The sequence below is a fragment of the Bos taurus genome, chromosome X, assembly GCF_002263795.3.
Source record: "Bos taurus isolate L1 Dominette 01449 registration number 42190680 breed Hereford chromosome X, ARS-UCD2.0, whole genome shotgun sequence".
Classification (NCBI taxonomy): domain Eukaryota; kingdom Metazoa; phylum Chordata; class Mammalia; order Artiodactyla; family Bovidae; genus Bos; species Bos taurus.
Window position 1 is genome coordinate 23,415,025 of NC_037357.1, and position 16,370 is coordinate 23,431,394.

The 16,370-nt window shown below is 39.7% G+C and overlaps 1 protein-coding gene across 1 annotated transcript; it reads right to left on the reverse strand.

Moving 5' to 3' along the window:
• Positions 1 to 12,716: 12,716 nt before the first annotated feature.
• Positions 12,717 to 15,943, reverse strand: LOC112445181 (uncharacterized protein CXorf66 homolog). The gene is made up of 3 exons (XM_024988774.2): positions 15,790 to 15,943; positions 14,952 to 15,108; positions 12,717 to 13,814 (listed from the first exon to the last, which is right to left on the reverse strand). The coding sequence occupies exons 1-3, from the start codon at positions 15,902 to 15,904 to the stop codon at positions 12,908 to 12,910; spliced, it is 1,179 nt and encodes a 392-aa protein (XP_024844542.1). The 5' UTR covers positions 15,905 to 15,943; the 3' UTR covers positions 12,717 to 12,907.
• Positions 15,944 to 16,370: the final 427 nt, after the last annotated feature.

Genomic DNA, 16,370 nt, shown 5'->3' on the forward strand with positions numbered 1-16,370 from the left:
AGCTTCAGAAACAACCCTAGAGTGTCCTTTAATAATGCAATTAAATTTTACATTAATATACCCTAAGAACGAAGAACTATTCAGGAAATGAGTCTTAGTAGATACAGACCTCCATCAACAAACTGGGATTTCACATTCATTGAAACATCTTTTTCTACCTAAAATCACTGTCATTTTTACCAAATATAACCAAATTAAGACCTGTTTGTAATATAGATCTGGTTGCAATAAACTTGGCCTGATGATTTATATAACCACAATTGATCATAGAACTTTTGCTTTGTTGAGAGTATAAAAGTCTCAGACTGAAATTTTAAAATAAAACCTTTCAGGGCTAGGAAAGTAATGCCAAAGGTTTATCACAGATTTTGCCTAACAGATCTAAGTGAATTCCTCCCTTCTCAAGGTCTCAGATTCCTTCAAGTTCCTTCAGATTTCTGTACCTGTTAGTGAGATATCCTTCCTAACTTGTATGATAAAGTTACCGGAAACTAAGAGTTTCCAATCTCTGGAGTGTTCAGATAGAGAGAAAAGATAAATTGGTTCAATTTGTTTATAAAATATAATTTTATGAAAGTACCATTATAATTAGTCTGAGGGGAAGGTTTTTCTTACACCTGGAAAACACAGATTTAACCCAGTAATTTTTCAGATAAAAACCATAAAATTTATAAGCATATTCACCAGTTCATTAGGTCCTTTTGTTAACCTTTGTGAAGTCATCAGGTTTTTCATTAGAATCTTTACCCAGTTCAGAAACTGGTATTTATCCCAAAGTCCTTTTTATAAATCTTGAAGAGGAAGTATTTTTGGGAAACTTGGTTAGTGCTATGACAATATTTTGAGATAGTAACTAGAATTATGCCTGATAACATTTTACCCAAACATATCAAAATTTTAGGAACTCCATACAGTTTTTCTAGGATATCTATATTAGTAACATTTACCATACAATATAACCGGAGACTTATTACTTACTTAACAATATTCCCCATGTAATTCTGTATACAAAATGAACCTAATTAGTGTAGTATCTCTCTTTGGAATGTTTCAGGGGCCCTCTGAAGCATCCCGAAGTTAGCTAGAAATCTTCATTAGAATGATTTAGGAAGCTTTGTCAACAAATATCAAAAAGGTTTAGAACACTCAGTCAGATAGGGCTATAGGTCATTGTGAAACAATAGCTGTTCACCTAGCCAAAGTCACAATAAAGAATTTCAGAACAGATCATTTAACAGATAAAGAAATTTAAATCTATTATCAAACACAGACAACTTGAATTTAGCTTTCCTCTCTGTTAAGAGGACACCTTGTATCTGAAGACAGAGAAAAGCTAAATTCAAGTTTTTGCACCAGCGTACTTTACTTAAAAGGTAAACTTAATTAACTTTATTTTAAACTTAGTCCTAACCATATACAAAACTCTTTCCTCATGGTTCACTTTTCACAAACCTTATCACTTTCTGTACCCATTACTGTGTTCTTCCATCCTAAAAAGCCACCTGTAAGTCAGGCTTGCTTCCTTTTCCCTTCACAAAATTTAATTCGATTCCTCATACATTCTTTACTGAAAACACACTTCCTACTTCCTTTAACCAACCAAGAACTGACTTTTATATTAGCATTTTATAGATTGGTGAGCATAAATACCAGTAATAATTTCTAAAACCTTTGTTTTCTTAGAACATTTTAGGATGGCACCAAACATCATTTCTTTTTAATCCCAAATCTCTTTAGTTTCTCTGTAAGAGGTAATTAGTGTTTAGTAGTAAATGTTTCAAAATCTTTTTATTTATTTTATTTGGAAATTACTTAGCTATTCAACAGACTTCCAACACTTAGTTTAGCAGAACCCTTAGAAGTTCAAGTTACCCCAATCTGGATAGACTATTTTAGACAGACATTGCTACTGCTGCTGCTGCTAAGTCGCTTCTGTCGTGTCCGACTCTGTGCGACCCCATAGACGGCAGCCCACCAGGCCCGGTTGTCCCTGGGATTCTCCAGGCAAGAACACTGTAGTGGGTTGCCATTTCCTCCTCCAATGCATGAAAGTGAAAAGTGAAAGTGAAGTCGCTCAGTCGTGTCTGACTCCCAGCGACCCCATGGACTGCAGCCTACCAGGCTCCTCCATCCATAGGATTTTCCAGGCAAGAGTACTGGAGTGGGGTGCCATTGCCTTCTCCTAGACAGACATTATTAAAGCATAATTATTCTTAATAAAGTTTGTCTAAGGCCATATCTCATTTAGATTTTTTAGAAGCTTCTTCACTTAGCAAGGTAATTTCCTTGCTGACAAACTTATAACAGATATAATAATATTTAACTTATGTTAAACCTAGGTACAATGAAAATATTCTGCAAATGTTAAGTATTCTTAGAGATGTCTACATTATTTAGATCAACAAATAAACATTAATATCAGGTATTTGACACTGAATATTTCCCATTTCATATGAATCTGAAATTCAATTAGGTTAATTTCTCTTGTATTTAGAATTATTTGATTTGTAAGTGCTTACTTTTTTTTTTAAGGCCAATTAGATTAGAGCTCATTTACAAACTAATCTCAGCAATCAGCAATATTATAAAAAACAAAACAAAACAAAACCAAAGACACACACTGAGACATACATACATCCAAATAGACAGAAGAGATCCTATAGCTTTGCTGTCCAAACTTCAGTTCAGTTCAGTTCAGTTGCTCAGTTGTGTCCGACTCTTTGCAAACACATGAATCACAGCACACCAGGGCTCCCTGTCCATCACCAACTCCCGGAGTTCACTCAAACTCATGTGCATCGAGTCGGTGATACCATCCAGCCATCTCATCCTCTGTTGTCCCCTTCTCCTCCTGCCCCAAATCCCTCCCAGCATCAGAGTCTTTTCCAATGAGTCAACTCTTCGCATGAGGTGGCCAAAGTGCTGGAGTTTCAGCTTTAGAATCAATCCTTCCAAAGAACACCCAGGACTGATCTCCTTTAGAATGGACTGGTTGGATCTCCTTTCAGTCCAAGGGACTCTCAAGAGTCTTCTCCAACACCACAGTTCAAAAGCATCAATTCTTCAGTGTTCAGCCTTCTTCATAGTCCAATTCTCACATCCATACATGACCACTGGAAAAACTATAGCCTTGACTAGACGGACCTTTCTTGGCAAAGTAATATCTCTGCTTTTCAATACTCTATCTAGGTTGGCCATAACTTTCCTTCCAAGGAGTAAGCGACTTTTAATTTCATGGCTGCAATCACCATCTGCAGTGATTTTGGAGCCCCCCAAAATAAAGTCTGACACTGTGTCCACTGTTTCCCCATCTATTTCCCATGAAGTGATGGGACCCAATGCCATGATCTTAGTTTTCTGAATGTTGAGTTTTAAGCCAACTTTTCCAGTCTCCTCTTTCACTTTCATCAAGAAGCTTTTTAGTTCCTCTTCACTTTCTGCCATCAGGGTGGTGTCATCTGCATATCTGAGGTTACTAATATTTCTCCGGACAGTCTTGATTCCAGCTTGCGCTTCTTCCAGCCCAGCGTTTCTCATGATGTACTCCACATAAAATTTAAATAAGCAGAGTGACAATATACAGCCTTGACATACTCCTTTTCCTATTTGGAACTGGTCTGTTGTTTCATGTCCTGTTCTAACTGTTGCTTCCTGACCTGCATATCGGTTTCTCAAGAGGCAGGTCAGGTGGTGTGATGTTCCCATGTCTTTCAGAATTTTCCACAGTTTATTGTGATCCACACAGTCAAAGGCTTTGGCATAGTCAATAAAGCAGAAATAGATGTTTTTCTGGAACTCTCTTGCTTTTTCCATGATCCAGTGGATATTGGCAATTTGATCTCTGGTTCCTCTGCCTTTTTTAAAACCAGCTTGAACATCTGGATGTTCATGGTTCACATACTGCTGAAGACTGGCTTGGAGAGTTTTCAGCATTACTTTACTAGTGTGTGAGATGAGTGCAATTGTGCGGTAGTTTGAGCATTCTTTGGCATTGCCTTTCTTTGGGATTGGAATGAAAACTGACTTTTTCCAGTCCTGTGGCCACTGCTGAGTTTTCCAAATTTGCTGGCATATAGAGTGTAGCACTTTCACAGCATCGTCTTTCAGGATTTGGAATAGCTCAACTGGAATTCCATCACCTCCACCAGCTTTGTTCGTAGTGATGCTTTCTAAGGCCCACTTGACTTTACATTCCAGGATGTCTGGCTCTAGGTCAGTGATCACACCATTGTGATTATCTGGGTTGTGAAGATCTTTTTTGTACAGTTCTTCTGTGTATTCTTGCCCCCTCTTCTTAATGTCTTCTGCTTCTGTTAGGTTCATACCATTTCTGTCCTTTATCAAGCCCATCTTTGCATGAAATGTTCCCTTAGTATCTCTAGTTTTCTTGCAGAGATCTCTAGTCTTTCCCATTCTGATGTTTTCCTCTATTTCTTTGCATTGATTGCTGAGGAAGGTTTTCTTATTTCTCCTTGCTATTCCTTGGAACTCTGCATTCAGATACTTATATCTTTCCTTTTCTCCTTTGCTTTTTGCTTCTGTTCTTTTTACAGCTATTTGTAAGGCCTCCCCAGAGAGTCATTTTGCTTTTCTGCATTTCTTTTCCAAGGGGATGCTCTTGATCCCTGTCTCCTGTACAATGTCACGTACCTCCATCCATAGTTCATCAGGCACTCTATCAGATCTAGTCCCTTAAATCTATTTCTCACTTCCACTGTATAATCATAAGGGATTTGATTTAGGTATACCTGAATGGTCTAGTGGTTTTCCCTACTTTCTTCAATTTAAGTCTGAATTTGGCAATAAAGTGTTCATGATCTGAGCCAGAGTCAGCTCCCAGTCTTGTTTTTGCTGACTGTATAGAGCTTGTCCATCTTTGACTTCAAAGAATATAATCAATCTGATTTTGGTGTTGACCATCTGGTGATGTCCATGTGTAGAGTCTTCTCTTGTGTTGTTGGAAGAGAGTGTTTGCTATGACCAGTGTGTTCCCTTGGCAAAACTCTATTAGCCTTTGCCCTGCTTCATTCTGTACTCCAAGGCCAAATTTGCCTGTTACCTCAGGTGTTTCTTGACTTCCTACTTTTTCATTCCAGTCCCCTATAATGAAAAGGACATCTTTGTTGGGTGTTAGTTCTTAAAGGTCTTGTAGGTCTTCATAGAACTGTTAACTTCAGCTTCTTCAGCATTACTGGTTGGTGTATAGACTTGGATTACTGTAATATTGAATAAAAAATGGTTGGAGTAAAATTTTAAAAGGCTTTGTTCCCCTTTTTGTTCCTTTTGCATTCAGGAATTAGATATCATCTAGATAAGTGATCCAGAGAGCTTTGGTCAAAAGGTATCAGTTCAGTTCAGTCCCTCAGTCGTGTCTGACTCTTTGTGACCCCATGAACTGCAGCATGCCAGGCCTCCCTGTCCATCACCAACTCCTGGAGTTACCCAAACTCATGTCCATTGAGTCAGTGATGCAATCCAACCGTCTCATCCTCTGTCATCCCCTTCTCCTCCTGCCCTCAATCTTTCCCAGCATCAGGGTCTTTTCTAATGAGTCAGCTCTTTGCATCAGGTGGCCAAAGTATTGGAGCTTCAGCTTCAACATCAGTCCTTCCAATGAACACCCAGGACTGATCTCCTTTAGAGTGTACTGGTTGGATCTCCTAGCAATCCAAGGGACTCTCAAGAGTCTTCTCCAACACCACAGTTCAAAAGCATTAGTTCTTCACCACTCAGCTTTCTTTAAAGTCCAGCTTTTACATCCATACATGACTACTGGAAAAACCAGAGCTTTGACTAGACAGACCTTTGTTGACAAAGTAATGTCTCTGCTTTTTAATATGCTGTCTAGGTTGGTCATAACTTTTCTTCCAAGGAGTAAGTATTTTAATTGCATGGCTGCAGTCAGCATGTGCAGTGATTTTGGAGCCCCCCAAAATAAAGTCAGCCACTGTTTCCACTGTTTCCCCATCTATTTGCCATGAAGTGATGGGACCAGATGCCATGATCTTAGTTTTCTGAATGTTGAGCTTTAAGCCAACTTTTTCACTCTCCTCTTTCACTTTCATTAAGAGGCTCTTTAGTTCTTCTTCACTTTCTGCCATAAGGGTGGTGTCATCTGCATATCTGAGGTTATTGATATTTCTCCTGGCAATCTTGATTCCAGCTTGTGTTTCTTCCAGTCCAGCGTTTCTCGTGATGTACTCTACATATAAGCTAAATAAGCAGGGTAAGAATATACAGTGAAAACATACAATATACCTCCTAAATGTATAGGAGAAGTTATTTCCTCAGGGCAAGAATTCTTAAAGAGATAATTTTTTCTTCATGCTTCCTCTGGAGTGTAAAGAATATTGTGACCACATTGTCAAAAATTGTACCTTTTATTTTGTGACCATAGTCTTACAGCCAAAATTTAGACCAACTAGACCAAATTAGTACTCAACTTGGCACTGAAAACAAGGGCAGATTAGTCCCAGCAGGGATTGTCCCTCTGGGGAAGTAGGGGCCTTAGTTTGATCAGCCCCAGGCTGTTGATTACAGGAGGAAGTCCTGGACATTAGGGAACTTCAGTTCATTTTCCTATCCTATGTCAATAAAGATATAATATATTTAGGCCACTTTTCTTGTCATTGGATCATAGCTGTAGATTGACCAGTCATTTAAAAAATTTTCCCAAGGGGTTTCCAGGTTGGGTATGGAACCTTAGAGTAAGCAATACACATATTAGCTTGAACAGTTTGTACCAGATGTCTGTGCACTCAAACCAAACCAACAGATGAAACCAAACCAGAACTTCACCAGCCAGGAGTCACATTCCAAATGAAACAAAAGGCAAAGAGATGCTCAGAAATCAAAAGCCAAGTGGCAAGAGTGCCCCTAAAAGGTGGTAAAGTGATGCCAGAAATCAAAAACCAAATGCCATAAATGTCAAACGTGACTCCCCAGTTCCACTAGACCTGTGACCTGGCAAAGTCAGTGCTAGCAGCCTTTTTAGTTCTGATAGATTCAAGCAATTTCTTGTTGATTTTCTGTGAAGAAGTTACTCTATCATTTCCTGTTTCAGAAGCTTCTAGAAACCAGTCAAAGTAAGCATGCCAACCTTTTCAAATTGTGCACGCAAAAAAATATATCAATTTTGGAATATCAAAAGAACCCCAATTTGGCCATTTTAAGTTGAGATCTCCTTCAGTATAATTTCTCCAATTAACTTGTAATTGCAAGTATGAGCTCCGTATGTATTGTACATGAATCTGGCTGCAGTGTTAGTCATACGCTGGTCTTTCTGACACCCCTTTGTTTCTGTTTTTGAGAGATTCTGTTTCCCATTTTAAGCTGAATTTGTCAGGGAGAAAACTCACTAGTGAACTTGTGTAGTGGGCCCATGTGCTTCTTGTGAGCTTAACTTCTCCAGGAGTCACCCCAGACTCGTTTCAGCTTGTCTCATGTGTTTCGGATTCTGTCTCCAGCAATCTAAGACCACCATGGCTGCTCAGGTCCTGAATGGCCAGTTCTCATGTGTGACCCCCGAATGAGCAAGTGTTTTAATTAATGTGTGGGTTTCCCTATGGGACCACTGCATGGTATGAGGAGTAGGCCTGAACCACTCCCATAAATTTCTCAGTCACCCAAGAAAACCAAAATGGCCAGGAGGAGTCTTGTCCTTTTTCTTTAGAGCAAAGCTCTCATGTATTTTCCTCACTTTTATCCTGACAAATTCTATAAAGGCAGTCAAATTGAGGGAAAGTGTCAGATCAGCCTCTTACTTAACCACTCAGCCAAGACCATTCAGTCCCCTACAATGGAGTGACCTCAGCATCTTTCAGTCAAGACCTGGGTATTCCTCGATTTTTTTCTAATCAATCCCCCCTACCCAGTACCTTTCCACTGGGTGGGCAATTCTCCTGGCATCTTTCATCTGGCCCCTCACCCAGTATCTTTTGACTGGGTGAGAATTCCTCAGTATCTTTCTACTGAGCCCCACTCACTGTCTAGACCATGAGTGGCTATGCCCCAGATGTTTCACCTGGGCCCACTCCACCCCAGTATCTTTCCTACTGGGTAACCTGCTCCACCACCAAATAAAACTCAGAATCTCAACCAACATGGGAGATTCAAGAACAAGGAGAGACTTACCCAAATTCATCTGCACTCCCTGAGGATCCAGATGGGTGCAAGGGGCCATAGCTGGTACCACAGCTCTGGTTCCTTGTGGAGTCCAGTCAAAGAAGGGAAGTCCACTCGGGGTTGCTTCACCGGTCGTCATAACTATCGACTAAAAGAAGGTGTACAAGTTGAGAGTTGCGAGTTAAGTTTTATTTGGGGCAAAATGAGGACTGCAGCCTGGGGAGGCTGTACATCTATTTTTTGGTTTACACCTGTACTTGGGAAACTAGAGTAACAGGCAAGTTGGGCTTTAGAGTACAAAATGAAGCAGGGTAAAAGCTAACAGAGTTATGCCAAGAGAATGCACTGGTCATAGCAAACACTCTCTTCCAACATCATAAGACTCTACACATGGACATCAGCAGATGGTCAATACCAAAATCAGATTGATTATATTCTTTGCAGCCAAATATCGAGAAGCTCTATACAGTGAGGAGAATCAAGACCAGGAGCTGACTGTGTCTCAGATCATGAAGTCCTTATTCCAAAATTCAGACTTAAGTTGAAGAAAGTGGGGAAAACCACTAGACCATTCAGGTATGACCTAAATCAAATCCCTTTCGATTATACAGTGGAAGTGACAAATAGATTCAAGGGATCAGATCTGATAGACAGAGTGCCTGAAGAACTATGGATGGAGGTTCATAACATTGTACAGGAGGCTGTGATCAAAACCATCTGCAAGGATAAGAAATGCAAAAAGGCAAAATGGTTGTCTGAGGAGGCCTTAGAAATAGCTGAGAAAAGAAGAGAAGTATCAGGCTAAGGAGAAAAGGAAAGGATATATCCCTCTGAATGCAGAGTTGCAAAGAAGAGCAAGGAGAGATAATAAAGCCTTTCTAAGTGATCAATGTAAAGAAAGAGAGGAAAACAATAGAATGGGAAAGGTTAGAGATCTCTTCAAGAAAATCAGAGATACCAAGGGAACATTTCATGCAAAGATGGGTACAATAAAGGACAGAAATTATATGGACTTACAGAAGCTGAAGATATTAAGAAGAGGCGGCAAGAATACACAAAAGAACTATATAAGAGTATTGACTATGCCAAAGGCTTTGACTGTGTGGATCACAATAAACTGTGGAAAATTCTGAAAGAGATGGGAATACCAGACTACCTGACCTACCTCTTGAGAAACCTGTATGCAGTTCAGGAAGCAACAGTTAGAACTGGACATGGAAGGAAAAGGAGTACATCAAGGCTGTATATTGTCACCCTGCTTATTTAACTTCTATGCAGAGTACATCATGTGAAATGCTGGGCTGGATGAAGCACAAGCCCAAATCAAGATTGCTGGCATAAATATCAGTTACCTCAGATATGCAGATGACACCACACTTATGGCAAAAAGCAAAGAGGAACTAAGAGCCTCTTGATGAAAGTGAAAGAGGAGAGTGAAAAAGCTGGCTTAAACTAAACATTCAAAAAACGAAGATCATGGCATCTGGTCCCATCAGTTCAGTTCAGTTCATTTCAGTCGCTCAGTTGTGTCCAACTCTATACAACCCCATGGACTGCAGTGCGCCATCTTCCCTGTCCATCACCAACTCCCAGAGCTTTCTCACACTCATGTCCATTGAATCAGTGATGCTATTCAACCATCTCACCCTCAGTCATTCCCTTCTCCTGCCTTCAATCTTTGCCAGCATCAGGGTCTTTTCCGGTCCCATCACTTCATGGCAAATAGAGAGGGAAACAATGGAAACAGTGACAGATTTTATTTTCTTGCACTCCAAAATCACTGCAAAAGATGACTGCAGTCATGAAATTCAAAACTCTCACTCCTTGGAAGAAAAGCTATGACCAACCTAGACAGCATATTAAAAAGCAGAGACATTGCCGAGAATGGTCAGTCTGGTCAAAGCTAAGGTTTCTCCAGTAGTCATGTATTGATGTGAGAGTCGGACCATAAAGAAAGTTGAGTGCTGAAGAATTGATGCTTTTCATCTGTGGTGTTGGAGAAGACTCTTGAGAGTCCCTTGGACTGCAAGGAGATCAAACCAGTCAATCCTAAAGGAAATCAACCCTGAATATTTATTAGAAGGGCTGATAATGAAGCTGAAGCTCCAACACTTTTGGCCACCTGATGAGAAGAACTGACTCACTGGAAAAGCCCCTGATGATGGGAAAGATTGAAGGCGGGAGGAGAAGGGGACGACAGAGGATGAGATGGTTGGGTGGCATCACCAACGTGATGGACATGAGTTTGAGTAGGTTCCAGGAGTTGGTGACAGACAAGGAAGCCTGGTGTGCTGCAGTCCATGGGGTAATATAGAGTCAGACATGACTGGGCTACTTAACTGAACTGAAGTGAATTTGGAAAACTATAGGACATTGATTGAAGAAACTGATGACACAAACAGATGGAATGATATACTGTGCTCATGGAGTTAAAGAATTACTATCATTAAAATGACCACACTTCCTGGGCAATCTACAGATTCAATGCAATCCCTATCAAAGTACCAATGGCATTTTTCACAAATCTAGAACAAATATTTGTTCATCTACCTTTGTAAACAAAATGACCTCATGCTGACCTATATACATCCAGGACCCAAAGCTATAAAATAAAAAAATAGGGAATTCCCTGGTGGTCCAGAATCCAGTGGTTAACCCTCATTTCTTTCACTTCCGTGGGACAGGATTTGCTCCCTGTTTGGGGAATTAAGATCCCACAAATTGTGTGGTGTGGCCATGAAAACCCCCCACAAAATACAAGAAAAAAATAGATATAAAAATTTAAAAATGTTTTAAGTAAAAAATAAAATAAAATATACAAATACATTTTAAAATGTTAAAACATTAAAATAAAAAATGCTTTGGCAGTGGCGCTGATCATCATTCAAATCTTGGCTGTGGAGTCAGATGGCCCTCACATCAAATTCCTGCTTAAATGTAAACGTAGGTAGGTCATTTCAGCATTTTGTGACTTTAGATTGTTAATCTGTCAAATGACAAAAACAGTACAATTTAGTAATTAATACAGTGTCCTTTATTTGAGAGAAAACAATCCATGAGTTAGGGGTGCACAGTGCCTCACAAGCAGTGGAACACTCTTACAGAGGGCTTTTAGCAAGAATGGGTATTACAGAGCATTAAGAGAGGCAATGTAGAAATAAGGCATGATTGGCTAAGAGGTCAAGGATTTCCTGATAAGGCTAGTAGGTCTATTTTCTAGGGTAAGATAAGCTAGCAAAAGTTGAATTGGGTGGTTGTGATTAATGTATTTTAGGTTTCCTAGACAGTAAGGTGTTTCCTAGACAGTAAGGTGTTTCCTGTGAGTGTGGGCTGACATGGGTTTCAATTTGCTTGTGGGCCACTCCGGCTGCCTCCATTTTGTGAGTCCCAATATGCAAATTTCCTTTATCAGTGGGAAATGATGCCTGTCTCTTCTTTCAGATTTGTTATGAAGCCAAAATAGCCATAAATTTCCTGATTACTTTAAAGCTATAGGAATAAATGATATTAACAAAAAGAAACGATAAGAATTTATTTTTATTAGATCATCAGCACTTAGCCAAACTATGATCTTGAAGGCTGCACGTTAGTCAACCTGCCGTCTTTCTGAATCCCGGTTTACATCTGCAAGAATGTTGACTAATTGTGGCCCATCCGTGACAATCAGGTTATGGTTTGAGGAGTCATCATTCACTTGCATTAACTGTTACTGACCTGTCTCTCTCCCACAATCTTTGATCTGTATCCTTGCCAGTGTCTCTCAGACATTGCCTGTCATTTTGGGATCTGCTTCATGATCAGTTCTAGGCCATTGCCCTCAAGTGTTTTCATATATCTGGTTACTCATCTGTCTCTAGCTGAGACAATATTTTTAGAAATCTGTCAATCTTCAAGTAACTTCTTGATTGCACTCTTGTTCTAAGTCAAAGCAAGTTCCCCAACTAGATTCACAAAGCTCCTTCTGGACTTTAGCATGCCATAAATAAGAACTGGCATGGTCAAATAAATACTTTTTTAAAAAGGAAATGACTATCAGGAATTTCCACAATGCAGCCAGAACCAAGTACACAGAGCCATTTCCGCCACACACTGGGCACCACAGAAAGACAGTCTTAAATTCTGAGGACACTATGTCGAAATTAAAAAAAAAAATAGTTGGACTGAGACTTCAGTTGAGGGCTAATCCAAGGGAAAGAGGAGCCCAGGGTACCCATCTTGCAATACCTTTCTATATTTGTGTGTGTTTGATTATGGTTCCCATCCAACTGTGTGCCTGTGTCCAACTCTTTTTGACTCCATGGACTATAGCACTTTAGGCTCCTCTGTCCATGGAATTTCCCAGGCAAGTATACTGGAGTGAGTTGCTATTTCCTCCTCCAAAGGATCTTCCTGACCCAGGGATTGAACTCAGGTATCCGGCATTGGCAGGCGGATTCTTTACCACTGCACCAGCTGGGAAGCCCATCCAAGTGACCAGATCTACACTGTTGTTGTTGTTCAGTCACTAAGTCTTGTCCAACTCTTTGCAACCACATGGACTGCAGCACGCCAGGCTTCCCTGTCCCTCACCATCTCCTGGAGTTTTCCCAAGCAGATCTAAGATACCTCCAAAACAGATTTCTATATCTAAAATGCAATAATAATTACAAAAAAATCAGTTGTTATGTCACACATTTATTTACTATTTTTCAAGTAAATTGCCTTGAGATGGATAGATCTAATCTCAGTAGTGATGGAGTTTTCTTCTACCAGGTTCTTAAATATGGTGAGAATATAATAGTTGTTAGAAGTTTGCTTCTTCTACATAGGTGGTCCTTTTTTTTTTTTTCCCATGAGGCCTTAAATTATTTTGGGAGGTTTTATAGATGGTTTCCTTGCATTTTATATTGCACATAATAGTCGCCTCCTTGTCACTTTCATCATCACTGTTACATGTGAAATGGCTATCATTCATGCTGCCATACAGTGCATTATCCTTGGGCTCTGTCTTGTGAAATGACTTGTAAGAGTGCTTCAGTTCACGTGAAAAATCTGGAACTAGAACATGCTTCATATTCCTTTCTGAAATATGAGTGATGAATGGCTCAGAAGAAGCACTGCAAACAAGGCATATTTCCTTGTAGCACTGACAAAAATTCACTGGTTGAGGCCTAGATAATATTTCTGCACTACCTTCACTAGCTGGGCTTTTTGGTTTATGATGTCTCCGAAGTTTGGTCAGTTTCACTACATTTGATTGCTCAGGGACACTTTGACTCTTTGCATAGGGTGGAGAAGTTTTGGTTGGCTTGACCAGACATTGTAGACTTGATGGCCAAGTTGGCGTGATGGCCTTCTTTGGATAGGATGGACTGACCTGGCTTGACCTGATATGCTTATGGGCATGAGCCCCCCTATGTGCCTTTTTTGGACTGCGTGTTCTATGCAATTTTTTCTGGGGGAGTGATCCTAACTCTGTTTTGTGAGTTGATGACTTGGATGGGTTTTTTTGACTTGAGGGCCTGACTAACTTTTTTGCTCTTAAAGGTACAGAGGCTTTTTGTCGACTTGAGGGCCGAGATGAATTATCTATACTAGACAGCACAGATTGTTTTTCTGGATTGCCTGGACCAGCAGTCAGTGACTTGGAGTCAGTGAATGATATTTTAGATGATGTGGATGATGCCTCGGTGATGCCTTCTTCCTTGACCCTGAAAATACAGAAGATTTGGAGTATGACAATTTAAATCAGGAGAGTATTCCTGCTATCACTGGAAAACATGGACTATTGTGTCAGTTTAGACTTCTGGTTTTTTTTTGGCTCTAGCAGGAAAATTGAACACAGTAAGAATTGAAGTGTGGTGAAAACCATGACTCAGGTTACAGATTTGAACTTGTGTTGAATGCTTTTTCTTTTTCTTAATTTTGCTGTTTCAACCACAATAGATAACCATATAGTCATGTATGGAATGCCACAAACTTGTTTCAAATCTACTGTTGAGAGGGAGAGAAAGAATTTTATCTATTCCAGAAATTAAACTTTTTCTAAAAAAGCCACAAGTTGATATGCAACTGAGGCACAAATGTCACAACTTGTCACATAAAAAAGTCTTAGACTACATTGATTGTTTTCCTATCATATTTGCACCATTAAATTTTGTAACCATGCTTATTTATCCTCACAAGATTACTCTAAAACCAAAGGAATAGAACAGTGGTATATTTGGTCACCAGTTCTTGGATTGGGAAATTTTTAGGGACCCAGTATGTCAGAGCCAGCCTGATCCTCCTATATGAAAGGCAGGGACTAGGGTCACTTAACACCATTAATCAATTTTCATGTTATTACATCTTAAAATGATAGATTATTCAAAATGTGTTACCATCTTTGGAATGCAGAGACCCAACTCCTTCTCTCTCCCCTGAGAAGATTTTAATTCTGTCTTATTTAGATAGCCATTCCCTCTTTTTCTAGACTCAATTTAGAATGAATTCAACTGAACCATGAATAGGAGATAGTTTTGGCTAAAGTTGATAATGTACTTGAGATCATTTAAGAGCTTCATTTAAGTGAACATATCCAACCCACAAGATGTTGGTAGCTCTTTTGAAGTCTAAAGTTAATGTTAAGTAACCACAACAACAGTGAACCAGTCTACGTGTATGTGCATGCATGTGTGCAGGCACAGGCATGCATGCACACATCCCCCCCCCCCAACTCCTGCCCCTTGTATTTTTAATTCATAGGTGTAAGACTTATGTGGCTGCTTTGGGAGTTATAGTGAAGAACCCAGTGTGCACCCCTCACCCCACCCCTTTTATTTTTAATTCAGAGGTGTAAGACTTACATTATTGCTCTATGGGATTCCTCACCCACACAGATATACTGAATAAAGAAATAACACCTGATAACAAAGCCGATGATGAGTATAACAGTTAGGACAATGAGTAGATATTGTCTTATTCCCTGCATTCTGCCTTGCTTGGATTCAGCATGTGTAGATACTGTGAAAGAAAATGTATCATCAGAACATGTGCTACGTAACCAAGTTTGCTTCCATTTTGATGGGGTTTTGTTACTATAGGTAAAAGTCAAATCTCATCATTTATTTCTTTAAACATGATGTGTCCACTGTCATTTTCCTCCCTCTGTCACGTCCCCAGCCAGCCACAGTCTAGAAGCCAAATCTTGGAGCTATGTCTGGCTAATCAGTATAATTACCTAGGTTACCCTGCATTGTGGCTTGTTCAACTCATGGCCTAGGTTTTTGAGTGTGTGAATTCACTTGAGTGTTGATGTGTGTGTGAATGTGTATGTTGGGAAAGAGGATGGTACAAGAAAAAAAAGTTCTTGAAACGTAGTATGTGTTAGGTACCATGCTAGATTCACTCACATAGAATTTTCTAAATTGGCTTGTGGGAGTGGGGGCAGGTGTTGGTGGATTAGGTGGGGAAGGGGAATGAAAGGGGACAATATGGCTGTACTCTTTATGTTTCTATGGTGTTTGGAAGTTTTACACGAAAGTAAAACTCTCAGATGTTGTCCTAGAAATTCTTGAAGACCTACTCATAGTAACCTAGAAGAAACAGCAGATTTCTTAAACACAGCTAGATTGTCTAATTAAGTACTTGAATATATTTAAAATAATAGATCATAATTTCTCACTTTTAAGGTTAGGGACATACCTGCAGTAGCAGATCCATTGCTTTCATTTCTATCTAAACAACTACTTGTCCAAATTGATAAAAGGAGGACATAAATGAAGAGATTCATGTCCAGGACCTTGTTGATAGGTTTCATTTGCCAAGGAAAATACTGAATTTAATATGGCTCAGCTTGTTTTAGGGGGCTATGACTTCATAATCATTCTATGTCATATCCTGACAGCATAATCTCACCATGGAGAGGCATGAGCTCCTGTATACAAATATTATGAAAAGACTTTTAATCACTTATTTCTCCATTACATCAAATATTCTGTCAAATTTGAATCAAAAAGTTTGAGACATTATTAAGCACAGAAGGCAGAGAAAATGGGTTAGCTCTAGATACTGAAGAACTACTTTTCTTTATTAAATGTTAAGCAGGTACTTTACAGCCCTATAGTAGTTACTGTGTGTGATAGAGGTTAAACACACAAGGAGCTACGTCACATCCAAGGAGCGGCAGCTGCGTGGACGCAGGAGGGCGAGGAGGAGCTACTCCACCTTCAAGGTCAAGAGGGGCGGCCGTGAGGAGACAACCCTCGTCCAAAGTAAGGAGCAGC